The sequence below is a fragment of the Enhydra lutris genome, unplaced genomic scaffold, assembly GCF_002288905.1.
Source record: "Enhydra lutris kenyoni isolate GAN:26980312 unplaced genomic scaffold, ASM228890v2 scaffoldscaffold20, whole genome shotgun sequence".
Classification (NCBI taxonomy): domain Eukaryota; kingdom Metazoa; phylum Chordata; class Mammalia; order Carnivora; family Mustelidae; genus Enhydra; species Enhydra lutris.
The window spans coordinates 25,820,325-25,845,833 of record NW_019154104.1 but is presented as its reverse complement, the minus strand read 5'-3'; the positions used below and the strand labels follow the sequence as shown (position 1 = coordinate 25,845,833).

Below are 25,509 nucleotides of genomic sequence, written 5' to 3'. Positions count from 1 at the left end.
CTTAGCAAACAGAAATCATTATTTTACAGTATTCTGTGCAGAGAGCTCATTTGTAGAGGAGGCTTACTGATTAGGGTCTACTTTTTATGCTGAGAGAGTAGTAGTTTGACTAAAGTAGTATTTTTCAGAAATAGGTGTAGTTATTTTTTAATAATTTCCCAAGGTCATAAATTCATTTATTTAGCAGGAGGACTGGCATTTCACAACATAATGGTTCGTAGTAACTGAGACCCACGTGGCAATTATAGACAGTGAGTTAATCCTGTGCTAGAGCTTTAAAGATTTTATTTCTTTATTTGAGAGTGAACGTGTGTGCACATGTGGGGGGCAGGGAGAGAATCTCAAGGACAGTCTGTACTGAGTATGGAGCCTGATGTGGGACTCGATCTTATGAACCTGGGATCATGACCTGAGCTGAAACCAAGTCTGATACCCAACCATCTGAGCCACCCAGGCACTCCTGTACTAGAGCTTTAGATGTTCAAGAAATAGGAGCAGTGGAAGAACACATTCATATATGTTACTGAAGCTTTATAGAAATTACTAACATTAAGCTGGATTATATATATGTACATATGTTTATGTATATTCAGATTAAACATCTGTAATATTTTGTCCTCGTAATTGGTACATTTTCTTTTAAGTTAAAAAAAAAATCCCCCCAACTTATTATGTAAACAAACTAAGTCAGAGAAAGACAAATACCATATGATTTCACTCATACGATGAACAGATGAACATAGGGGAAGGGAAGGAAAAATAAAATAACACGGAGGAAGGCAAACCGTAAGAGACTCTACACTGTAGGGAACAAACTGAGGGTTACTATAGGGCATTGGGGTGGGGGGTGGGGTAGCTGGGTGATGGGTGTTAAGGAGGGCACGTGATACAGCAAGCACTGGGTGTTCTGTGCAACTGATGAATCACTAAATTCTACCCCTGAAACTAAAAATAAAAAAAAACTCCCCAGCTTATCTGAACCTACAAATCTCTTTCCTTTCTCTGTATACTAATAGTCATTTGCTCTAGCTTGCTAGGTGTTGACAAATTGTTTTCGTATGCAATCACCGAATGGCTTACTGACATTAAGAAGAACCAGCTACCTGGAATCCTGGGAGGTGTTGGGCCTATGCATTCACTAGTACAATTAGGTGAGTTTTCTTTTTTAATCAAAAGATGATTTATTTTGCTTGATCTGTGATTCTTAACCCCTTTGGAATTATGGGTGTCTTTGGGACAGTCTGTGTGAGGACCATCTTTCTGGAAAACTTCTGTGTGTGGTCTTAGACACCTGTAAGAGCACTTTGCGTCCCATTGAGGTTAAAACTCCCAGGTGTAGAATGACAGCAGAGATCGGAGCTCCCGCAGTCCCGCTGATTCTCTCTGTTGACTGCTGTTCTAGTGCAAGGCCTAAAGGACTTGGTTTGGTTGCCGATAGAGCAGTACCGGAAGGATGGCCGCATCGTCAGAGGCTTCCAGAGAGGGGCTGCCTCCTTTGGCACCTCAACAGCGATGGCTGCTCTAGAACTCACAAACAGGATGGTTCAGACTATACAGGTATCTCGCCACCGACCACCTCACTCTATACAGAGAGGAAGCGCTATTGTAAAACGGCTGGGGTTTTTGTGTTTTTAAAACGATACTGTGAAAAACACCAAATGCTGAGAACAGATACCCTAATCATGATGATTTAATATCATCGGGTTTTGTGGGGGTTTTTTTGCTTGTTTTTTTGTGTTTTTTTTTTTTTTTTTGCTCAGCTTTCCGGTGTTAAGTAATTGGTAGAATAAAGCAGTGGAATGCAATGTCAAATTTGCTTGCCCGTTTCAGTTAAACTGTAACCGTTAAATCAGTTGGGGATTTATTTTGCCTCATCAGTCAGACTAGATCCTAGCTAGACGTGAAGTAGGCATTGCAGATCGGATAGGAGATGCAGTAAGTGTTGTCCTGCTAAGTACTGAACTCCGGTTGACCTCATGCAGGTGTCCCAGAAAGGGCATTGTCGATTAACCTGGTAACACAGAGAGGGTTCTCAGAGGGACAGAGGAGGGAATGAGAAAGTCACTCAGTCCAGATACTAGTTCTTAGTGTGCCCTTTAATGTTCTTGTTACGGAAGTGCTCAGTTTTTGTCGGGGAGAACTCTGGGCCCTGCAGACACGCCTGCGGCAGGGCCTGCGAGTCCCCCTGCTCTTCCTGGCTCCGGTGGCAGTTGCGTTGTTGGAGCACAGCTCTGCAGACTGTCTTCTGATGCGTTTCTTACTTCCTGGTGAAACGATCCAGGCCGCAGCAGAGACTGCTTATGACATGGTGTCTCCTGGGACCCTTTCTATTGAGCCCAAGAAGATGAAAAGGTTCCCTCATCACCGCTTAGCGCACCAGCCCGTGGACCTGCGGGAGGGCGTGGCGAAGGCCTACAGTGTTGTCAAGGAGGTGAGTGCTTTCCCGGGCGGGCAGGCCGCAGCCGCCTTCCTGCGGTTGGTTGGAAGAGTATTCTGTGGTTGCACACCCTGGGAGTGGGCTTGGAATCGCTGCCCATAGCAAGTGGCAGTGCCTGCAGGAGGTCCTGACGGGCTCCCCAGGAGAGTTGTGATCTGGAGGAAAGGCTGGTTCTTGGCGTGCGGAGCCAGCCGGGTAATGGCCACGCACACATGCTCGTGCCGGCCCGACGTGCTCGGTAGTTCTGCGCTGCAGTACTCAGCTTTGCTTAAAAGTACAGCTTTGCGGGCGAACTGCTCACCCTGATCCCATTCCCATGCCTTCACTCTCCTGAAGGTGGTACACATTTTTGGGTACATGTTTTTATAGCTTTACTGTGTATTTACTCATAAGCAGCACATACCATTATTTCTATTTTAAGAGCTAACATACTTGGTGTCGTAGTGTACGTATCCCTGTAAAGTCTGCCTTGCAAGATCTGCCCGTGGCGATACACGTCCCCCTCATTGGGACGGTCGCATGGCCTTTCGTCGTAGAGTATACCGTACTTCATTTTCTCTTGGTAGACCTTGTTTTCCTTAAAGCACTGCTGCAGCAATGTTCATATAAATGTCCCTTTGTTCATCTGTGCCAGAGGTTAAGAATGAAGTTGGTGATTTGTAACTATCTGAACCTCAACATTTATTAAGCCTAGTTGCAGTTTAGTTGCACCAGTGAATCCTGGTTCTTAATGGGCACTGTCGGGGACGTTCCCCATTGTAATCTTTCTTGACATTCTTTTTATGACATGAATTTTGAGATTTTTAAAAAATAGTTTATTTATTTATTTGAGAGCAAGAGGGTGAGAGAGAGCGAGCGAGCACTAGCGCTGGCAGAGGGAGAAACAGAGTCCCCACCGAGCAGAGAGTCCGATGCGGGGCTTGATCCCAGAACCCGGGACCATGACCTGAGCTGAAGGCTCATGCTTAACCAACTGAGCCGCTCAGGTTCCCCGAGGTGGTTTTACTCTTGATGCGTGTATTAGGATTTCATTAAAGATTCCCCCCCCCCCCCCAGTCCCCGTCATATTCTGACAGGCACAAGTGCCTAGGATGGTCTTTTCCCTGACAAAGTGGCCTCCGTGGTTCCGAGTGGTTGGAAGACCACTGAGGTAGGGCCCCCAGGAAGTGTATTAATGGAATAAATAAAAGCAAGACCACTTGCTTTTCTCCAAAGGAGATTTAGTTAGCAGAATAGGGACTGGTCAGATCCGATCCTACAGATGTCAGGATTGGGCCAGTTATTAGTAGACATGTTAGAAGTCTGGTTTATAGAAACGATCCTGGGGTTCAGGGCAAAGTTGGGGCCCTGGGCAGCAGGAAATAATAGCACTTGGATATGGAGCACTTTGCAGTTAGGAGCACTTTGCAGTTAGCATAACGCTTGCCTGATTTAATCTGTGGTTGTTTGAAGAAATATCTGGGTGCTGAGTTTGTGTCAGGTGTATAGCTACCATTCAGGGGAGGCAGTGTTCCTCACTTGCCCGAGAGGACGCTGCTGCAGCAGGAATGGCTCCCCGCGTAGCCGGCGAGTCAGCAGCGGGGCCACTGTGGGACCCGGGGTATCCGGGTCTGCCGAGTGGTTCTGTGTGTCTGACTGTCAGTGTGAAGAGTGGGGGAGGGGAGGGTGAGAGCAGTGAGCACGGATCGAGGTGGTCAGGGTGCTTGATTCCACGGACTTTGGTGTTAAATGCTTTTTGAGCGGAAGCTCCTCTGTGGTGATAAGTATCTTCCCTTTGAGATGTTAGTGACTCAAAGATGGACAGAAAACATTCCAGCTGTTTCATAGATTGGCTCCTCCTTGAGGTCAGGGCTCCGCTCACTGTGGCTTCTCGGTCACATCTGGCCCAGACCTGTATTGGTGTGGACCTCCCAGCTCAGAATTATTTTAACAATTTTTTAAGGGACTGGAAAAAGAAAAAGAAAAAGCATCTGTGGTAGAAACTGTGTGGCCTGCAGATATTTCCATGTGCTGGCTGACCACTGCTGACGTCGCTCCCCTCCGTGGTAGCCGGGGGCCATGGGGAGGGCAGTGGCCGCACTCCGGGGCGGGCCTCGTGAGCTCCGGGCTCCGGCCCCTGCGGGTGTCCCGTGCCGCTCGCATCTGACCCTCCCCGCACACTTGGAGCTCCCCACTGAAAGGACTCGACTAGCAACCAGCCCAAACAAAACAGAAAGAAAGGGTGAGTGAAAGGACTTGACTAAGAGGACACCGTGACGCGATGCAGCCGAGACAGGAATTCACGTCCGTCGTCTCCGCGCCGCGGGGGCGGTCCTCACTGTGTTCTCCTCCGCTCCTGCCGCTTTGTCCGTGGGCTGGGGAGCGGCGCTGAGCGAGGGGAGAGGGATGCCGCGGACAAGTGCAGCAGCCGTGCGCATTTCTTTGTTGCCAGTTTCACTGACTGTAGGTGCTTGTGAAAACCGCACTTGTGCTTGTTTCTCCTTCTTCCGTACTTGGTGTCCCCCTGCGGCATTGCGTGCTTACCCTGCCGTGCTGGGCGGAGAGGACACTCTGTTAGCTTGTCGGAGCGAGGACTGGATTCTGGGTTAGGACAGCGTTCCTTGCTTTCCCTGGAGAGCGGCCCAAAGTGCCTGGTGCTGTGCCCTTGCCTGGAAGAGTCAGAGCGGAGTCGGGCCTCGTGGCCCCTGTGGGGTTCGAGTCAGACGGTGGAGGCGAAAGTTGGCTGACGCTTTACCACTTTGGCTTGATTAGCAGGTTTCTACATTCAGCTGTACGGTGTAGCAGTCACAATTATTTTAATGTTACACAGGGATAAGAAACATGAAAAAATGCTGGAGAAACTTTTAAATTATTAAACAAGTTCCTGTTTTATGTTTTCAGAATTTTTTCTGTTTAATCCAATCCTTTCCTCTTCATTGAATGTTCCAGTTTCTTTTCTAGTACATAGACAGTAACTTAAAACAGATAATTTTCTGGAGCTTTGTAGAATTAGGTTTTCTTATTACAGTTGAATCAAAGAAATTATCACCATATCCCTTTTGTGATTATATTTATTTCAGAAGCTTTGTTTGCGATGTTTGATTTAACTCGAGTGATTATTAGTGCCAAGAAAGCTACTCTTCAATCATCGAATACTTCTTTAAGCTTCCCTACCTGAAATGGTAGCTTAGCTCTATTTTCTGCACACAACGTGTCACCACAAAATGCTAAATCATAATAATTGCGTCTTATATTCCGTATAATTACAATTTGTCATAAATATAATTATCCTGGGTTATCTCAAAAGCACAGTGGACTTTTTGGTCTAGTTATAAGCATAACGTTGATGAACTCTGCTGAAGTTGTATACGTAGGTTAATGCAGAGATTTTTCTGACCTTCTCTCCCCTCCCCCTTTCAGGGACTCACGGACACGGCTCAGACGATTTACGAAACCGCAGCTCGAGAACATGAGAGCAGAGGGGTCACTGGTGCCATGGGCGAGGTCCTGCGCCAGATTCCTCCTGCGGTGGTGAAACCTCTGATTGTTGCCACAGAAGCGACATCAAATGTATTAGGCGGCATGAGAAACCAAATTAGACCCGACGTTCGGCAAGACGAGTCACAGAAATGGCGCCATGGGGAAGACTGATACTTCAGACGCGATTGTTTATGGAGATAGTGAGGGTGGAAATAAGGAGCACCATGTCCCACTGGCCGCTTTACAGGGTACTCCTTTACTTTGATTGTGCTCATCTCAGGAACAAAAGCATTTCTTAGTTAAATAATTTAATATCAAAGCAACATGCAACCAAAAACTTGTGACATTTAGGGCTGGTTTGGTACTTGCCTAGTTAAATGTTTGGTGACAGTGTCAAAAGACCTTAAGCGTTTGCTGCCGAGTGAGTGGGTGCTCGCTCTTACGGAAGTGGCTGTGCTCGCTCTTACAGAAGTGGCTGTGGTTTCCTCGCTGTCGGTGAGAGATCATGGGCAGCCTCCTGTTACCGTCCACAGTGCTCAGAAGCATTTGTGCACTTTGAAAGCGCTATTTATATTGCCCTGAGGAGTTGATTTTCTCAAGGTTTAAAGAGAATCACAGCTTCGAAACTCATTGAGAATGAGAGACAGAAGCTACAGGGAAAGTGAAACAAATAGGATTTTAATATAAATATCACAGAGGAATAAATGACCTGGTCTGTTGGATTTAGTGTCCATGCGCTTAAGAACATTATTTCCATCCCCTCAGAAGGTCTTTCTGGGGGCTTTTGAGAACATGCGTGTCGCAGACATGTCTGCTGTGTTGCACTTTATCGTGTGTGTGTGTGTGTGTGTGTGTGTGTAGATTAATACAAGTCATGTGATCTGTTCGTTATGTAATTTACAGATTTTCATAAAATATAAAGAGTAAGACAATGTTTTTGGCAAAGGAAGCGAACTCAAATGGAGTAACTTTCATTTATTTTAAGTGTAAATGAAAATGTGCACTCTCTAATGAACTGGGGCCCGTATGATTGTTTGTGTGCTCACTCTCAAGCAGATACAGTGCAAGCTTGTGAGGAATGTGTGGAAGGAGAGATTGGAAATGATTTTTACTTTTCTGAAATTAACCAAAAATCCTCCAAACATGCCCTAGTCAGCTATTTCGAAGTACCGCTTTTTCTTGGTTAACAATGTACATTTTGATAACCTGTCAGGAATGAATAAAGTATTTTTATTTAAATTTAAAATTGTTTTATGCTTCCATGAACATTCTGCTTTTCTTAGAGCACATTCCTAGATGCACACTTGCCTCCATCCCAAGACACTTGGGAAAACTTCCTCGAAACTAATTTTGGTTAATATCCAGTAAATCATTACCTAGGAGTGAGAGGGAAATTGTGTGCGAGGACTCGCTTTTTGACTTCAGGTGGATCTAGCAGAAAGAAAGTGTAGGGCTTCGTGTTTAAAACTGTTGAAAGTTGTATGATGTGCATTTTCTGATGCAGGAAGAAGGCCGCCATCCGTGTGAATCTGGATTTCAGAACCACATTTCAGGTTGGGGTTTGAAAAATGATGTTGAATCGATCCCATTCTCTAGATTTTCTGAACAAGAAAGCAATGTAAACTCAACATCTGGACATTTAAAATTTATGAAAATTGCATTAAACAGCATTTAATTTTTGTTTCCTTTTTACTGCTAAAAAAACCTTAAAAGGGCTCTGCTCACGGAACCATCAATTACTTTGTCCCAGTTAAATGGAGTCGTGTAGAATGTGCTCCTGAGTGAACAGTAGCCACACCTGTGTGTCATGGAGGAGGCTCAGCCTGCTTCTAGGGCACGTTCTGACCGCCCTGCTCGCTGACTTCCATGCGTCCTGAAAACAGAACATACCATGTCTGTCATTTGTGGTGATTAACCAAACTGCAAAGCCCTTGACCAAACGTAAAAATATAAAATCTCTTTAATTTTAAAATACATCTTCCATAGTTACCCTATTTAAATTTAGTTAGATACAGTCTAGGGAGAAAGAATCATCCTCTTCTTTGTACTCTTGAGTTGCAGATAGACCCATCTTTTGACAAATTTGGTTTATAAGTCCTGTTGTAACATTTATCTTCATAATGTCATCTCCGTGGTTCTTTGTCTGTCCTCCACTCCTGCACCTGCTAGCCACAGAATCTGGGTTTGGGAACCAGAAACCTGCCTCAGAAAAGTCCAGGTCAAGGCTCTGTTCATGGCCCGTTTAACCAAGATGCTCTTTATTTGAGATGTTTAGGTAGACTGTTTGAAAGCTTCTGCATTATTAAGTATCCTTATTTTTTTCTTTCTTACAAATACCTTTTCCAGCCTTTATGTCACAGTGACACAGTAAGAAAGAAGAGCATTGGGCAGGACCCTTAGGTGGCCAAGTCTGCCCTCACTCGGCAGGTGACATGGTCAAGGCATTGGATTTCTCTAAGCCTCAGCGTCTGTAAACCAAGGGGTTTTATATGACCAATTGCAACAGATTTTGGATGATCAGGCCGTGTGTGTGTGTGTGTGTGTGTGTGTGTGTGTGTGTGTGTGTGTGTATAGAAGGTCTGGGATGTAGTGCTTGGTAGACTGTCCCAGACCTGTGACTCCCCAGGCTGGGGGTGCTAGAGGAGAGCACGGAGGTCACACTGCACACAGTAGCCACAGGCTCCCTCAGGTCTTGGATCTCTCAGAATACTGCGTTTCTGAGTGGCCACGGTGCCTGTGGGGTTGACTCTTGATGTGTTACTCTGTGTGGAGTAGACAGCGTGTGCACATGTAGCTGCATGGAAGCCATCTAGGTGTTTCCCCGGTGAGGCCGGGTGAGTGAGCCTGGCCAAGATCCGCCAGCGAGTTTTAGGATAGCACAGTGTCACAGAAGCGTGTGAAGGCCACTTTCTAAAGGCCGGGAAGGCCGTGGGCCATGGCAATACTTCCTCTTGAATGGGGCTGATGCGCACCTCCGGTTTCCCTTCCTGTGTGTCCCCAGATTGCTATTATTTACAAGTAGACCATTCCCTTTCAATATTTGCCTTTTAGGATAGATGTAACACAGTATTTCTTATAGACATAGCAATAAACTTTCATTTTTGTGGAGTTCAGGTCCAATTTGGATTTCCACTTTAAGCACATATATGTCACATCAATATTTTTATAATGCAAGACTCACTTTAGGGAATCTTTCCAAGTCGCAGTGTGCCTAGAATAGCAGAAATACTAAAAACTTGTGTTTCCTGCCTCCTGCTGTGTGTCACTCTTAAATGGTACTAAAATATTTCCAGGAGAAATGTTTAGTTTCTAATCCCCTCCTTTAAAAACAGTGATCTGTAGGTTTGGTGCCTTTGCTCAGTCTCAAAATAGTCTAGACAGTTTTGTCTGCTCCCCTGCTGGGGCTGCTGGTCCAGGGTGTCCTGCCTCCCGCCAGTGTGTTTGGGCTGGATTCTAGGCACTGTGTTTTCTCCCCAGAGCAGACGGACAGCGGGCAGTGTTGACTTTCAGCAGTTTTAAATGAGAACCCTTCACTACATGGTTTCAGGGTTAACAACTGCTGGAACATTAAATTCTGTAGATGAGAAAAACCTCATGACTTAAGAGACCTCACTGGCCTATGCTTCCATTTTCTTACTCCCGCACTGATAAAATTCTTCAGAATTACGGGGAGGAGTGTGTCAGGGCTAGTGTTCACGGTGAGCAGTTACCCCGTTTCCCCTCACATCCTCTGAACCTACTTAAAGGGCCAACGTCTATAAAGTTCTTTGAGCTTGAAAGTAAGGGACTGTCAAAAACAGAGTGATACTCCTGTATCTGTAGCTGCACCCATTGGACATACCCGCTGGTATCAAATAGAATAAATCAAATAGAAAACAGTGAGTCTTAGGTTTAACTAGGAAGATTATCTGTATAGTGTATAGTTAACGTAGGGGAAAAAATCTTTAATCAAACAATCTTATTTCTGTTTATCGGAAGGTAGAGTCAGTCTTGCCATAGAAGCCCAGGTGAGTGCTTTAGTGCCAACTTATTTTTATTTCCGTATCTTCAGGACCATGTAGGCACACCACCCCCTTTGGTAGACCTTGTAAGCACAGCTGCCGCGGGTCCATTGATGTGTGAGTGTTTTCCTTAGATCCTGTTACTGTACGTGAGACACACAAAAGGTACTCTAACACCATCCTCGTGGGCTGCTTTGGGGTGAGAAATTGGGAGTTTCAACTGCTCACGCTGAGAGGTCCACAGTGGTCAGAAGCATCCGTGTCAGGGATTTTTGGCTCCCGTCCCAACCGTGGGCACCGTGGTTTGAGCATGTGGCCTCGTGGTAGGGGCCAGGGTGCGGGCTGCTGTGCATCATAGGGTGGTGGAGGTGGCAGCGGGGGGCTCGTGACCCTTCCGGTGCCATGGGCTGTGGACTTAGCAGCCTCTTGTTTAAGAAGTGTGTCTGCTTTGCTGTTTCACTTGTGTTCTGTATGTACGAAATGGCAGCTTCCAATTTCTGGTTGGATTTGTCCTGTGTCGTTTCCATAAGCCACTGGTCCACTGTGGAATCGGTGGGGGGAGAGAGGGGTGGCGGCAGGGCGATTGCCAAGTTCAGCCCCTCTTCAAATCCAGCCTGACTTACCTTAGAGATCAAACCTAATCTCACACAACGCTGTATACTTGTTGCTAAGTTTCCTCATTTCCCTACTTAATTTTGGATGTGAGTACTTTAAGAATGCTGCTGCTGTATGAGTCTTTTTGTGGAAATGTAACATGTCTGTGTGACTATGGAAAATATTATGAAATAAGAGTACTCTTGAAGAAAATTAAAATATTTACTCTTTGGAGCTTGCTTTAAACGCTGTTGTCTTTCGCCACGCATGGGTCCCAAGGCCTGTATAAAACACTTTTCGGGGTGGGCCATAGGTCTGTGTCAGACCCTGTCACTGAGAAACTGTGTTCCCCTGAGCCCGGTGCTCATGATGGCAAATCGCGTGTCCACCTGCTGCCTGTTTCTGAGCGGCACAGGGACGTGACGGTAAAGTTTGCCCCTCCTCCCCCCTGCAGGGGATCCGTCACTGTTATCTCAGCCCTGCAAGGTGAACTTGTGGCAAGCACACCTTCTAGTGTCCGTCTGAGGGGCCTAGATAAATCCCTGGCAAGTCTGCTCTATGTGGGGAAATGTTTTTACTTGTAAAAGACGAAGATCTTATTATTAATCTTTTGGGGGGCAGCAAAGCAAGGTTTTTTAAGTGATAGCAAAGTGATAGTACAAAGCTCCCAAGGAGGGAGGGGACCCGAGAGGGTTGCCCTAAAAGAGATTTTAAAGGAATACTTTTAAAGGGAACCTGCTCAGGAAGAGGTTTTGATGGGACAAGTGTCACTGTAGAACCGCTCTGAGCTGTCAGGGAAGCATCACGGCACACCTCACACGTGGCTCTTGTGACGGTCGGGCGGGAACCTTCTCAGGGTGCTTGCTGCCTGCCGGGGTTGTGGGTGGCTCCTTCCATAAGCTCAGGGCCCCTCTGAGACGTGGTTGGTGCGGCCCCTGTTTTCCAGAGAAGTCAGAAACCCTGCTCTGGTCCCAGGCTGTGACTCCCAACCCCATGTTCATCCTAGCACATCCCTTAAGGGCAACTTGCACTGTGGTCTGGATTAGTGAAAGCTCGTCAGGAATTAGGAAACTAAGAAGGGAGTTTTTATAGAAGAGTAAGATTCACGGTTCTTGGAATGCTTGAGCCGAAGGCAAGAGCAGACTTGCTTCCCCGTCTCTCACCTGCATCTCCAGCCCTGCTCCGTGCGCCTGGCTTGGCACCAGCTGCCCTCGTTCTCTGGTTCTCCCACTTCCTGTATGCAGAAGTTACAGACCTTTTCTTCTCTTTTTTCGTGAGGAAGCTCAGGCCCCACGCAGCACCAACTAACTGCGATCTGCTGACGGGGCTGTCAGGGTCTCCACACCTTAGCAGTCTTGACATTCGGGGCTGGCTAATCCTTTGTTGGGGGGCCCGTCTGTGCATGGTGGGATGTTGAGCAGCATAGCTCTGTGTCAGACCCTGTCACAGGGTCTGTCACCCTTGGCCTTACCCAGCGGCACCCCTCGCCAGCTGTGAAACCCAGAATGTCCACAGGCATGGTCAGATGTCCCCCGGGAGGCAGAAGAACCCACCTGGCGCAAACCACTGGGATAACAGCTCCCCCGGGGGGAAATAATGTGCCTCCTCAAAGGAGAACAATGCCTCAGAGCCTTCTCACATTCCTTTCCAGAACGCTCTGCCCGCTTCCTCCTTGTCGCAACTTAAAAGTTACCGTTTTCAGACAGGCAGCCATCCTACTGACCGACTATTCTCCATTATCGCACACGAACAGGACAGACGTCTGTGGTGCCGCTCTCAGAAGTCCGCACTGACTTGCCTCCGTGTCCGTCGCCTGGCACCCTCCGTGAGGGCAGGGCGCACACGCACCTGGCGCCTGGCACGGGGCCTTGCCCAGAATCAAGGCATCGGGGCCCAGTGGATGGATGAGTGAGTGAATGAATCTTAGCGGTCCTGTAGTCCCACACGGTCACTTTGCAGTGAGGATGAAGTCCGGAGAGACAAAGGTCTGTGCCCGAGATCATATGATCAGGACTTGAAGAGGTCCTTTATGCAGTGCACTTTACTGTTTCTTGATTTTAGCAATATATGAGAATACCAGTACATACACCTACAGAAAACTGGTGAAAACCCCGTATTTGTTCCGTATTTACTGGGACTGCCACGCTCAGCACAACGCCCTGTCACAGCTACACTCAGCCTGGGCCAGGCAGGAAGCGGACGAAGCAGAGGGCCAGGCGGACGACTGGAAGGAGGCCCTGAGGAAGGGACTGATGGAGCCTGGGTGGGCGGGGCCGGGGAGACCACAGGACCTTGGATCCTCTCTGGCGTTCAGCTCTGGGTCCGTGCCGGGCCTCCCAGGAGTCCGTGGTGATGCCTCACCTTCTGAGAAGCTGCTGGAGCAGCAGGAAGCCTGGCTGCAGGCCCGAGGGGACCAAGGTTCCCCAAACCTGCAGCTGAAGGAGGGGCGGCTGGACTGCGGCGTGGCCTGGCACGCAGGGAAAGAACCAGAGCGGCCAGAGGAGTAAATCCCACCCTCGGGGCCCCTACCCTCCCGAGGGGCAGATAAGCAGCCCCCAGCCCTCGAGCATCCTTATTTGTATCTGTGCTATTTCTTCTGCAGGCGACAAAACTGATGCTTCCGAGAACTGACCTGCCCAAGGCCACTCAATCTGCTGGTCAAGGAACACTCGTCCCTGGTGACAGATAAAGCTCCAGGTCCCAGCCGCTTCTCGTTCTCAAGCCCAGTCGGTGCCCCTCCCTGTGTGGCAGCTCTCCTCAAGTGGGGCTGGAGGGGCCCAGCCTCCCCCATCTTGTGGCTCTGCCTCCCCTGAAACGTGTGGGGCGTGGGCAGGAGGACAGCCTCGTGCTGGAGACATTTGCCTCCGAATCCTGTCACGTGACCACACCCAGGATGGAGGGAACCTGGCGTTGTGGTCTCGTGTGTTTAGGAAGGGAGGAAATGGGGCCTGGTGAGCGCCTGCCCGGGCTGCTACACGGGGCTCCTGACTGAGAACTTGGCACCCACATTCAGCAGCACCCTACTGGAATCACAAGTAGTTGCACTCCAAGATAATTTGCCACTACCCGAGTTGGGTTCCCACCCCCCAACCCCCGCCCTGGGCTTATTCGTGTTCCTGAAAGCAGTTGTGCACGGAGCAAATTAAATTCAAACAGTGTGCTGAGTGATGTAGCAGCCCTCACAATTTGTCTACATATTGGAACTACTGGAGGACCTTTTAACAATTCCAAAACTCTGGCCACACCCAGGACCAATTAAATCACAATCCCTGGGGCCTATTTTTGAAGCTCCCCCCCCGGGGGGGGGTGACTTGTGTGTAGACAAGTTTGGGTACCACTGGCATAGTGGCTAAGAATACGGATTTTAGAGAGCAAGACTGCCTAGGGCTGAATCCAGACTTCACTATTTGTTAGCTCTGTGGCCTTGAGGAAGTTGGTTAACCTCTCTGTGCATCAGTTTCCCCCTCTATTAAACAGAGATAATAATACAGTTGTGGTGAGGATTGTGTGAGTTAATACCTGCAAGTGCTTAGAACAGTGTCTCACATACTGTGTCACGTGAGCATTCGATGTAGTTACTGTTTCCTGAATGCTTACCGTGTGCCGTGTCCCAGGTGAAAGCTGAAAGACAGCCCCTTGCTCTTAGGGAGCTCAGAACCCCATGAGAAGACATCGATTAGACCTAGCTCATCATTCCAGGCATCTGCCCCTTACGAAATGGAAATCAATATGTCTTGCTCCTGAGAAATCAAGTGATATTTCACAAAGCCGAGGCAGAAACTACTCTGAGCAATTTTAGACTTGGAATTCCTGCTTCTGAAGACCCCCCACCTGGTCTTACCCTCGGCCATTCAGACCTCTTGCTTACCCGGCATTAAACACGGATCTGGGGAAACCTGGGGATTGCTGGGGGAGCCAGCTCCCCTTTTAGCCTGATGTTCAGGATTGCCCAGTCACGGGGAAATTGGACCTGGAGGGTACATCCTGGTTAGCATTTGGAAATAAAAGGCAAAGAGGGTGCGAAGTCGTTCGGGCTTGGCTATCCCCAAGAAAACCAAACCCTCCCACGTCCTTACTGTAAGAATTTCTAGACTATCAGCAGAGGACAAACCATTCTTTTAAATTTAGATTCCACTGATGAATAAAGGAAAATATGGCTGCTCGGTGCAAAGTATTATCCTGCTTCCAAAACCCTAATGGGAGGCTCTGTCTGCCCAGATATGGCCCAGTTATGTTCAGAGCGTGGGAGGCCTCAGGGCTCTAACTCCAACATGCGCTTAACATTGGGTAAAAGTCAAGCACAACCTCCTTCCCCGTTCCACTTGTGTAAGATCAGCGTCAGTGTCACAGCTCTATACTCAGATCCCCCTTCCCCTATGATGGACACTCACTCCCAAAGCCAAATAAACACCTCTCTTCTCCATTTCTTTTTATTTTTTTAAAGATTTTATTTATTTGACACAGATCACAAGTAGGCAGAGAGACAGGCAGAGAGAGAGGGGGAAGCAGGCTCCCTGCCGAGCAGAGCGCCCGATGGATGCGGGCTCAATCCCAGAGCCCTGGGATCATGACCTGCGGCGACCACAGAGGCTTAACCCACTGAGCCATCCAGGTGCTCCTCTCTTCTCCATTTCAGCTTAAACTAAAGTTTCGCTTTTAAGATTTTCCCCTTCAGAACATTCTGTTGTCTTCAAAACCCTTTTTAATTCTTCTTACAGGCTTTCATTTTGAAAGCCATTTTCTTTTCTTTTTTTAAAAATTACTTTTATTAACATATAATGTATTATTTGCCCCAGGGGTACAGGTGAAAGCCATTTTCTTAGCCTTTATGGCCTATTTGCTGGAGTTTCAGCCACTCTCCATCCCCAGGAGTGACCTTGAGTAGTCACTTAACTTGGCAGGATCTCAGTTTCTCCGTGATTTATCTGTCTGATAATCCTGACGAGGGGAAACACCGGGTCAGTGATACACCCGTTTAAGCGGGGGTGTCTGTTGCCAATTTTCCTCTTGTAGAAGTGGTACCTGCTAACAAAGCCCCAACAAAATTCATCATTAAAACATTTTTTAAAAGATTTTATTTATTTATTTGATAGAGATCGCAAGTAGGCAGAGAGCTCCATCCCAGGACCCTAAGACCATGACCTGAGACAAAGGCAGACCACTGAGCCAGCCAGGCGCCCCCATTTTTTATTATTTTGAAGTGATCTTTAAACAACTGTGCTCCAGAGAAATCACTGCCTTTTCCCATTTCTATGTTCTGTGAAGCTTTGGAACCTGTGTGTTTTAACCCTTTTAAGAGCTTTGGAAATTTGCGCAGAATCCTCTGTAGGGGGGAAAGAGCGATTCCCCGCCCCGGCAGCAGGGGGCGCCCGCTCCCTTTTCGAGTGGAACGTCAGCCCGGCTCTTGCCCCGCGCGGAGCCCGCCGGCAGCAGCGGCGCAACTGAGCCTGCGCAGAGTCTGACCACACCCTCCACCCCGCTCCCCCGCCCGCACCCAGCCCAGTACGGTGGGAAGGTTTGGGGAAAATCTTAACTATCCCAGCCCTTTCGCCAGGCTCGTCTGAGGCAGCGTTCTAATCCTCGAGGACACTGCTTAAATTAAAAATAAAACTGTCCTGTAATTTCGCAATCGGTTTCTCCCTGTGAGCTCCTCCCCCAGATGGTGGTTAACACCGGAGCCCCAGGGTAGTCGTCCCACCGGGCTGATAAGGGAGTGTTTGGGGCTGATAAGGGAGTGTTTGGGGCGTGAGATAACTACGAGTGTTTTCCATTCAGATGAAGATCTGCGCGGTCTTTCCTGCGGGGTATCGTTCCTCCTAGGGCCGTGAGCCCCAGACCCCCGACCCTGCCGCTGGGGGCTGGCAGGAGGGGGAGGCCAGCGAGCAAAACATCAACATTTTTAATTTTTATTTTATTTTAATTTTTAAAGAGGATTTTATTTATTTATTTGAGAGAGATCACAGCTGGGGGCCGAGGGAGAGGGAGAAGCAGGCCCCCCGCTGAGCAGGGACCATCCCAGCACCCCGAGATTGTGACCTCAGCAGAAGGGAGACACTTAACCCACTGAGCCACCCAGGCGCCCCCTTTTTTATTTTTTAAATAGGCAATAACTTTATTCTTGAAAGTAAGCTCTATGCCCAACGCTGGCCGGAACTCACAGCCCTGCCATCGAGAGTTGTGTCCCCACTGACTGAGCCACCCGGGTGCCTCCAAACATCATCATTTTACATAAAGATCTGACCCTGCACCTCCAAGCGCCTGTCATCCCACCCTTGGCCACGTCCTGTTGGATCCTGTCTTTACTTTCCATGTCCAGAGCCTACATGACTACTGAATCTCATTCTTCCCTTCCTTGGCTCTCCCTTTCCCAACCTCACCCCTCCGCCCACCCCGAGGTCGGCAATAAGATGACGGAGGGGAAATTTGGGACTTTGGGAGGAGGCACAGGTGTTGACTGGAGGGATTTATGGTTAAACCCCAGGGAATGATGCCAACGTCAATCATGTCGTCATGATTAATATAAATGTTGTCACTGTTTGTTGGGAGGAGAGATGGCGCTAATGGGACCAGCAAACATTTACTGTTTGCGATTCTCTGTTTGGCTCTTCAATCATTCCAGCTGCCACTTGTGCGGACTTCCCGCTCTGATGCCACCTGTCTGTGTGCCCGCCCCCCAGCCTCCCTTTGCTCCAGCTGTTCTGACACCATGGCTTCTCCCCTTCCCTCTGTTCCGTCCTTCAAGCCTGGCGTCCTTCCACCTTCAGGAAGTCTCCCTGGACCACCAGACTTTCCTTGAGGCCGTTACTGAAGGACTAGATCACATGAGCTAAAACGTGGTTCTCGATTGGGGTGACCTTGCTCGCAGAGGACATTGGGTAATAACTTGGGACATTTCGGCTGTCGCCCCGGGGGTCGGCTTCTAGAATCTAGTGGTAGAAGAGAGAGGTCTGAAGTGTTGCCAAAGACAGACCCCGCCCCACGGGCTGTGTGGCCCAAACTGTCTGCGGTCAAGAAACCCGGAATCAAAACTCACTAAGGTTTTACACAGGTTTTGTGGAAAGTCTCTCGGGAATCAGGTTTGCATTTCATGTTTTTGTCCAAGGAGTGACAGATGTTTGGAATTTGAGTCCCTTGGAGTGAGGGCCCAGCAAGGGCATGGGAGCTGGGGTTGAGGGACACTGTCTTCCTGCCTGAGTTTGGAGCTAAGTGAGGCAGTCAGGAGCCAGCAGATGGGGCCACACTGTCACTTTCATGACTGAGGAGGGCTTGGCTGGGTGATGTCACTTCAATGTGTGGCATCAAGAGGCTTCTTAGTTCCAAACTCCAGAATGAGGCCAACTTACCCACCGGGCCCACTGAGGCAGAGTCCGTCTTGTGGCTGAGAGTGGAGTGGTCCACGGACAGAGAGGACGTGGGGGAAGGCAGTGAGCTCTAGAGGCTCAATTCTTGTTTTGAAACCAGCCAGTCAGGTCACTTTCATTCCATGGAGAGGAGTAAGGAGAGGGCAGCAGGCCAGGGGCGTGGGGAGCTTTCCCTCCTCAGGGAAACCTGGTGGGTCAGTCAGGATGGGCAGGATTCTGCTGTGTGACAAACACCCCCAGTGCTCTGGGGTTCAAAACCGCCAAGGCGGAGTTCCCACTCATACTGCGCATTTCGTGCAGGTGGGGTAGGGGCTCTGCTCTTCTGGTAACTCAGGGATCCAGGCTGATGGGTCTCCACGTCTTAATGATACCACCTCCTAGACAAAAGCCTTCAGGGTCTGCTATAGCAGAGGAAGAGGGAATTGCTTCTGCCTAGAAGCGAATCCAAGTCCCCTGACCTTGGCCAAAGGAGTTGAGAGGGCCACTGTCAGCCTCCACAGCACGAGGAGGACCAATCCCTGCTTCCTGGAAGACAGGAGGCCTGGAATGGTTGCAGACAGTAGAAATGTCTCCTATAGGAGAGCGAGGATGAAGACTGGCCCACCCCTCCCCTCACCCTGTCGGCCCCGGGCAAAGGTGTTTGGGGAAAGACAAGGTGTTTAGGGCACCTGGGTGACTCAGTTGCTTAAGTGTCCAACTCTTGGTTTCAGCTCAGGTCGTGATCTTAGAGTCATGAGATCGAGGCCTGAGTTGGGCTCTGTGCTTAGTGCAGAGTCTGCTTGAGACCCTCTCTCCCTCTCCCTCTGCCGCACCTCCCTGCTCTCCCTGCTCTTGAATAAATAAATAAATCTTTAGAAAAGAAAGCAAAAGACAAGACGTTCTTAGGAAGGTGTTCTGGGGAGCCATCGTGCAGGGGGAGATGCAGTAGGGGAGATGGTGCCTCACCCAGACTTCTTATCAGTGTTGTCACCTCGTGCGAGGGGGCAGAGCATTCTGGGTCTCGGGTCCCCTATCATCTGAGCAGCCTCCATGAGATGACTTCATCCCCGCCCCATGAACTCTCTGAGAGGCCAGCATCTCACGGTCTGCTGCCACCGAGCCTTGCACGGCACCCACCATGGAGTAAGCCCACAGTGAATGAGGTCACAGCAGTGGACAGTCCAGCAGTTCTGATTCTTAGATGGGGGAGGTCAGATTTGGGGTGCTCCCCCACCTGCCAGCATCACACCTCATCTAGCAGGGATTTGTAATTTGTCTGAGGCCGGGTGTGGGTCTGCTGCAGACCTCCTGCTCAGCCCCCCGAAGCAGAGCTGGCCGGCCGGCCGCTGATCACAGATGCACGCGGGAGCGCGCCAAGACCAGCGGAAGAACCGTCAGCAGAGCCCGGCCGGTGTGGTCGACCACAGAACTGTGAGCCACGGGTGTTCTAAGTCTATAAGCTTGTGGGCGGGTTGTTGTGCAGCAAGAGATAGCTTCAGGGCGCCAGGCCACCATCCATATTCCACGTAATCTGGTGGAGTGATTGTCCAGTGGGTCTGAACTTGACACTCCCGTTTAGTGTCTTCGTGGCCTCTTGTGGCCTGTAGGGAACACCGACTTCTGAGCCTTGCAATACTTCTTCCAGCCCTTGATCTCACAGCATCACTTCTTGGGCAAGACAAAGACAGTGGGTGGTTGACACCCGCATTGTCCTATTTAACTGTAAGACCCAGCTCGGGGTCACCTCCTCTATTACCCCCGTTTCTTGAACTCCTTCCAGGCAGACTCTGTCATCCCAGGATTAGCAGCTCAAACTGAGAAACGACTTTCCCTATCGGCCCCCCTGCTTGTGGTGAGCTGCTCAAGGGTGGGTGTGCCTTGGGACCAGGGAACCCACTGTTAGCCAGGTTCTATCATGGGACAGCTCTGCCTCTCAGAAAGTTCTTTCCTCAAAGTAAGCGGGAATGTGTTTCTCAGGATTTTCTTTTCTTTTTGGTCCTGCTGGGGAAACATGAAATACATTTGTTCCCCTTTCTCCGTAGGTCTTTGCTTCTTCAGGAAAGCTCTCTCAGGCTCCATGTGTCATGAAGGTTATGCTATTGTGTCCCTTTGCCAGTCTGATCCCTTTCTTCTGAATGAGCCAAGAGATGAAACACAATACTCTTCATGTACTCTGTCCATTGCTAAGCTAAATGGGCTATCACCTCCCACATTTTAGATGCTATACTTCTATTAATATAACCCAAGAACTGGCAGCTCTTTCAGCAGTCACTAAGCTCCCTGTCAAGGAAAATCCTGAAGTATCTTCCCCTCATACTTGCTGAGCCCCAACTGACCGTTCTAATACCCTTTTGTCTCTAAAAGCTCCTAAAAAGTGAGCCTGTCTTCCTGCTCATTATCTTAAATCCAGTGCCAGGCACAGGGAGTCTGCCACCAGGAAGGCAACTCCGATGGTGGGATCCCTGGCCCTCAGGCCTGTTCTCTGACTTCATAGTCTGGTGAGCATCCCTGGGTCTGGACAGAGCCCTGCCCCAGCAATCCAGCTCATTGGGTAACCTCAGGAAAGTCTCTGCCTATGTCTGGGCCTTAGCTTCCTTATCTGTAAAATGGAAATGTTCAACTCAATAATATATACATGTATTTTAAGCTTTTTATTCGATTCACAGAGAGATCCCTTGTACTCTTTTACTCAGTTTATCCTGTGATGACATCCTGTGTAAGTCTGGTGCAATGTCACAACCAGGAACGTTTTCGGATTCTAGCCACATTGTGCTGGTTTGACACGCACTTGTTTTAATTTAATGGAAAGCCTTTTCTAGCATGTAGGAGAGACTTCCTGCCTGCTCCTCGTCAAGCTCGTGACTCATCTCCGGAGAAGAACCTGTCTGTGTCCATTGAAACACCCAGGAGTCTCCCCGGGCTGGGATTTGGGAGTGTTTAGTGCTGTTCAGTGCCCACGACGGATGGGGTGATGGCTACGGTCGGGGAGCGGGGAGGGCGACTGCAGACTGACGCGACAGGCCCACAGCAGGAACTGGGTTAGAGAACGGGCCCTGCATGTCTAACCTGGGCCCTTCTCAGACAGAAAGTGGGAGCCCACCAGGGTGCTGGAGCCAGGGATGCTGGGAGACCACGTGCTCCCTCATCCCTTCATGTCAGGTGTTAGCCCTACCAGGTGAGGCTTGACCCACACATGGAATCCCCGGGGTCGAGTGCATCACCCAAGCAGCGAATTCAAAAATTTTATTTCTTGCACAGCACTGATCCTTTTAACCAAGGCAGGAGTTTCTCCCTCTGCCCACGAACACTTGACCTTGTCTGCAGGGCTGCGGGCCGGGCTCTGGTGACGGTTACACCCATCCAGGAGATCAAGTGTCTGGGAGACCATGCATACAGCCTACTGTTGAACAGGCACACGAGCAACAGTCTGATTTCTCATGCCAGCACGCTCTAGATGGTGGCATCGTCTTTTGCAACCCCCAGAGAGCATTTTTAAAAGGTACAGGGGACCGAGAAAGCAGCAAGGAGGACATTTTCAGGTCAGGTCACTCAGAGCGGAGGAGAGAGTGGGTGTTACTTTCCTTTCCGACCCTCTACTTCTGCCTGCTAGTCCTGGCCTGGCCACCTTATTCAGGACCTTTGCTCCCAGGATTCCTGCCCCAGGGACTCAGACGTGGCCTTGCTGTTGGGAAGCAACTAGGCAAGCTGGTGACTCCGGCCCCTGCTCTGTGGGAGGTGGCTGTAGCCCTGGCGTCAGGGGCACCTGCTCTCAGCACCAGAGAACTGCTGTCCTAGAGAGCACCCCAAAGTCAGTGCCTGGGGGCCCCTGCTGTGCTCCCAGCACCCACAGCAGTGTCTGGCCCGAACTAGAGGGCCAGTAAACTTCTGCCTAAGGAAGGAATGCAGGCTCCATGTCACTAGATCTGCTAATGCCCGAGGGAAGCCGGGAATGGGATTCTTGGGTGGAATTTAAATATTGGTCACCAACTCAAAAATAGTTTTTAAATACCACGTGATTTAAATTAAACACATGTGCTGGCTGGATCGGTGCTTGTTGACTTAAATCTCTGCTCTCCAGGACACCTCCAGGGGCTGGTGCACTGACCTCGGGGGTGGCCACTGCTGGCCTGCGAGGGTCTGGTGGCCCAGGCCCTCTTAGATCCCATTGGCGGGCTCCAGGAGCACTGGCTTCTTTCCCTTTCCTGAATGCATCCAGGGCTTTGCTGCTGCCCTGTGAGCACTGGCCTTTCTCAAGCAGAAGCTGTTCCTCCCTGCACTCCCACCCCCGCCCGGACACCCGCCTTGGCACCTGACCCACAGCTGTCTCCTCCCCAGGACCTTCCAGCACTGCCTGCCTGCCCGCAGGGACCCTGTGGGTTGTCCATCCCCCACCTCTCCATTCCTGGACTGCCTTGTCACCAATGGCCTTCTCCTTCTCTCTATTCCAGCTGCCCAAGGCCATGGCCACACGGGAGATGGAATGTTCTGTGCAAACACTCTTACTCTGTGGCCCCAACCTGCTGTTCTTCTGCTCTGTCACCTAGGTGCTCCCACCTCTGTGACCACATCCATGTCTGTCTTCCTCACCTCCTAAGTTCATGCCTTCTCTAATTCAGCCAGTCTCCATAGTCCGACCAAAACCCCCAATCCCCTTGAGCGGTGGTGGTCCTCTGGCAAAACCCCAGCCCTGGAGATACCCCAGGTCTGCCTGTCTGGGGCCTGATAAGCATGGCTAGAATGATTCACATAATAGGTTAATGCCTTCTAGCTCTAGCCGGGCCCTCCATGCTTCCCTCCCTGCCCTTAACCATCTTGTCCTCCTCGACCCTGAAACCCATCTGTGACCGCCTTGTACCTCACTTTCCTTCATCCTTCTCCCTCCCAACCTGTACACCTACCCACCTCTGGGTGGAGCTTGTTTCTTCTCTCTGCAACACACCATTTTCCTATTTGGCCAACTGCGTGTTCTTCAGACTCACTACTTACAGTCCCTGTCTCTTCCTCCGGGAAGCCCTCCAGACCCCACTCCTCCTAGCCACCCCTCCTGGGGGCTGCTTCTCTGTGCTCAGAACACTTCCTCACATGTGGTGGGGGCAGTTACCCTGCTCTCTGACACTCTCCAAGCCCCTTGAACGCAGACTTTTCCCAGTTCACCCCGATCCTCTGGAGCAAGAAGACTGAAGCATTAACAGTTCCATAAATACTCTTTCTGCATAGCGCCTGTGTCCCCGCCTGTGTGTCCCGGTTTTTCCTCTGCCAGGCCCCCCTCCCTTTCTCTGCACCTCCAGATTCTGCCCTTCCTAAAACTCAGCTCCCTGTTGCCTCCCTTCAGAGCAGGTCTCCGGACAGCCCTGCAAGGAACGCTCCCTTTTCCCCTCTGAACACTCACGGTGCTGGATATGGGGCGTGCTTCTGTGATTTCTCACTTTTTTTTTGTATATTCTAATTATTCATGCCAGTCTCTTGTGGATGGGATCCCTAGTTCTATCATCTCTGTGTGCCTAGCCATTAGCCTAGAACCTTCTGGGTGGGCATGTGGCAACGTGGGCAGAGACCCTTACTGGAAGTTTTCTGTGGCTGCTGGAACAAATTAGCACAAACTCAGTGATGTGAAACAGCACGACTTTATTGTCTTCTGTTTCTGGAAGCCAGACCTCTGAGGTCCATCTCGGCGGGCTCAAGTCCGGATATCTGCAGGGCCGACTCCTTCCAGAGGCTTAAGGGGAGAATCCATCTCTGTCCCTTTTCCGGCCCTTAGGGGCGCCAGCAGCCAGCCCCTGGCTCTGGGCTCTTGCAGTCCCTCCAGCCTCCTGCTTCTTTGGTCGCATGGCCTTCTCAGATGCTCACATGGCCACTTCTCTTTTATAAGGACCTTTGTGGGACACTGGACCCACTCAGATAATCCAGGATCATCTCCCCATCTCGGGACCCTTACCTTAATCACACCTGCAGAGTCCTCCTATGAGAAAAACATGCAACAGTTTCCAGGGATGAGGTCCTGGCCCATTTTTGCGGGGGTGGGGGGGCAAGGGGCAGGGGGCGCTCCATCCGGAGCCCACGACAACAGCATCTATCATGTCCGAAATTACCGAAGAGGAAGCCACGCTTCATGGCTCCCTGCTGTTTTTCTTCTGCCAGAAATGTTGGAGAACATCCGTCCTGTGGGGCAAGGACCCCGGACTAAGACTCCGAGGGGAACACTGCTGGTAGAGTTCCCAGACCTTGGTCCGGAAAAGCCGGCCTACGAAGACGTAAATGACGGGGTTGAGGCAGCTGTTGGTGAAGGCGAAGAAGTTGGCATACTGCAGGCCCAGGTCGATGAAATCCTCCCAGAAGCAGCCCCGGACGGCCCGCACCTGGTAGAGGAATTCCAGGAAGGCGAAGAAGTGGTAGGGGGTCCAGCAGACCAGGAAGGCGGCCACCAGGGTGAGGATGAGGGCCGTGCTCTTGCCGCCCGCGGGGCCCCCGCAGCGCATCCCCGGGACCTCAGCCCGCCCGCGCAGGGAGGCCAGGATGTGGCCGTTGAAGAAGACGATGGCGGCCAGCGGCAGCAGGAAGCCCAGCACGTTCAGCTCCACCATCCTCGCCCAGTGCCAGGCCCCGCCGGGGGGCAGGAGCACGCAGGCGTGGGAGTTGTTCAGCTCCGGCACGGCTTGGACGGAGCGGAACAGGAAGGTGGGCGCGCTCAGGAGGCCGCCCAGCACCCAGATGAGCAAGCAGGTGACCTTGGCCAGTCGCCGCTGCCGCCGCCACCGGCTGGCCATGGGGTGCACCAGCGCGCGGTAGCGGTCCCAGCTGATGGCCACCACCAGGAACATGCTGATGAACAGATTGGCCTTGATGACGCCATTGACCAGGCGGCAGAGGGGGCCTCCGAAGGGCCAGCGGAACTGGTGCACGATGTTCTCCGCCCAGAAGGGCAAGCCCAGGACGAACACCAGGTCGGAGGCGGCCAGGTTGGCCAGGTAGATCTCGGCCACGCTCAGGCGCCGCCGCGGGAGGAGGAAGACGGACAGCACGAAGAGGTTCCCCAGCAGGCTGCAGACGCAGACGATGACGACGAATGGGGGGAGCACGCCGTACAGCAGGGCCCAGGCTTCCCGCGCGCCGTCGCACGACGTGGCATTGGGCGCCGAGAGCCGGCTCCCGTTCAGCAACAGGGACTCCAGCAGGCTCCGGGACGCCATCCACGGGGACCTGCACTGAAGGGCATGCAGAGTCAGCGGGAGGCCGCCCCTGGCAACCCGCCCCCAGGTTTGGAAAATAAGGTGCTGTTGGCGCGTGGCCACACCTGCTCGTTTGCGTGTTGTCCAAGGCTGCTTTTGTGTGGCAGTGACAGGGCTGCGCGGCTGGCACAACTGGGAATACTCGCCGTCTGGTCCCCTTGAGGAGATGTTTGCCGACTCCTGGCATAAAGGAAAGGACGGGGGCTTTGAAACCCGAGTCCAAACCCTGGCGCAACTACTCGGTGTGGGCCACTGAGACCCCTGACTTTTATTTTTCCTTTCTGGAAGCCGGAGCCAATCGTATCCCTCTTGTGGGGCTGTGGTGAGGACTGGCGTTCGGATCTATGGAGCGCTTGGCGAGGTCGCCTGGTCCACAGGAAGCGCCCAGTGGAAGGTGCTGATTCGTCTTATTAATAACCATAGTAGTGGGGCACCTGGGTGTCTCAGTCGGT

At 50.7% G+C, this 25,509-nt stretch overlaps 2 protein-coding genes across 2 annotated transcripts in view; one reads left to right on the top strand and one right to left on the bottom strand.

Annotated features, from left to right (window-relative positions):
• LOC111148489 (autophagy related 2B) overlaps positions 1 to 10,695 on the top strand; it is a 77,319-nt gene extending 66,624 nt beyond the window's left edge. Inside the window, exons 39-42 of the mRNA XM_022505070.1 lie at positions 1,030 to 1,151; positions 1,403 to 1,557; positions 2,282 to 2,431; positions 5,837 to 10,695. Coding sequence (XP_022360778.1) covers positions 1,030 to 1,151; positions 1,403 to 1,557; positions 2,282 to 2,431; positions 5,837 to 6,067 — 658 coding nt within the window. The 3' untranslated portion in view covers positions 6,068 to 10,695. The remainder of the gene's footprint in view (positions 1 to 1,029; positions 1,152 to 1,402; positions 1,558 to 2,281; positions 2,432 to 5,836) is intronic.
• A 13,042-nt stretch (positions 10,696 to 23,737) lies between these two features.
• Positions 23,738 to 25,244, bottom strand: LOC111148793 (bradykinin receptor B1). The gene is made up of 2 exons (XM_022505605.1): positions 25,123 to 25,244; positions 23,738 to 25,028 (listed from the first exon to the last, which is right to left on the bottom strand). Exons 1-2 carry the CDS (start codon positions 25,242 to 25,244, stop codon positions 23,939 to 23,941), a joined length of 1,212 nt encoding a protein of 403 aa, XP_022361313.1. The 3' UTR covers positions 23,738 to 23,938.
• Between the last annotated feature and the right edge of the window lie 265 nt (positions 25,245 to 25,509).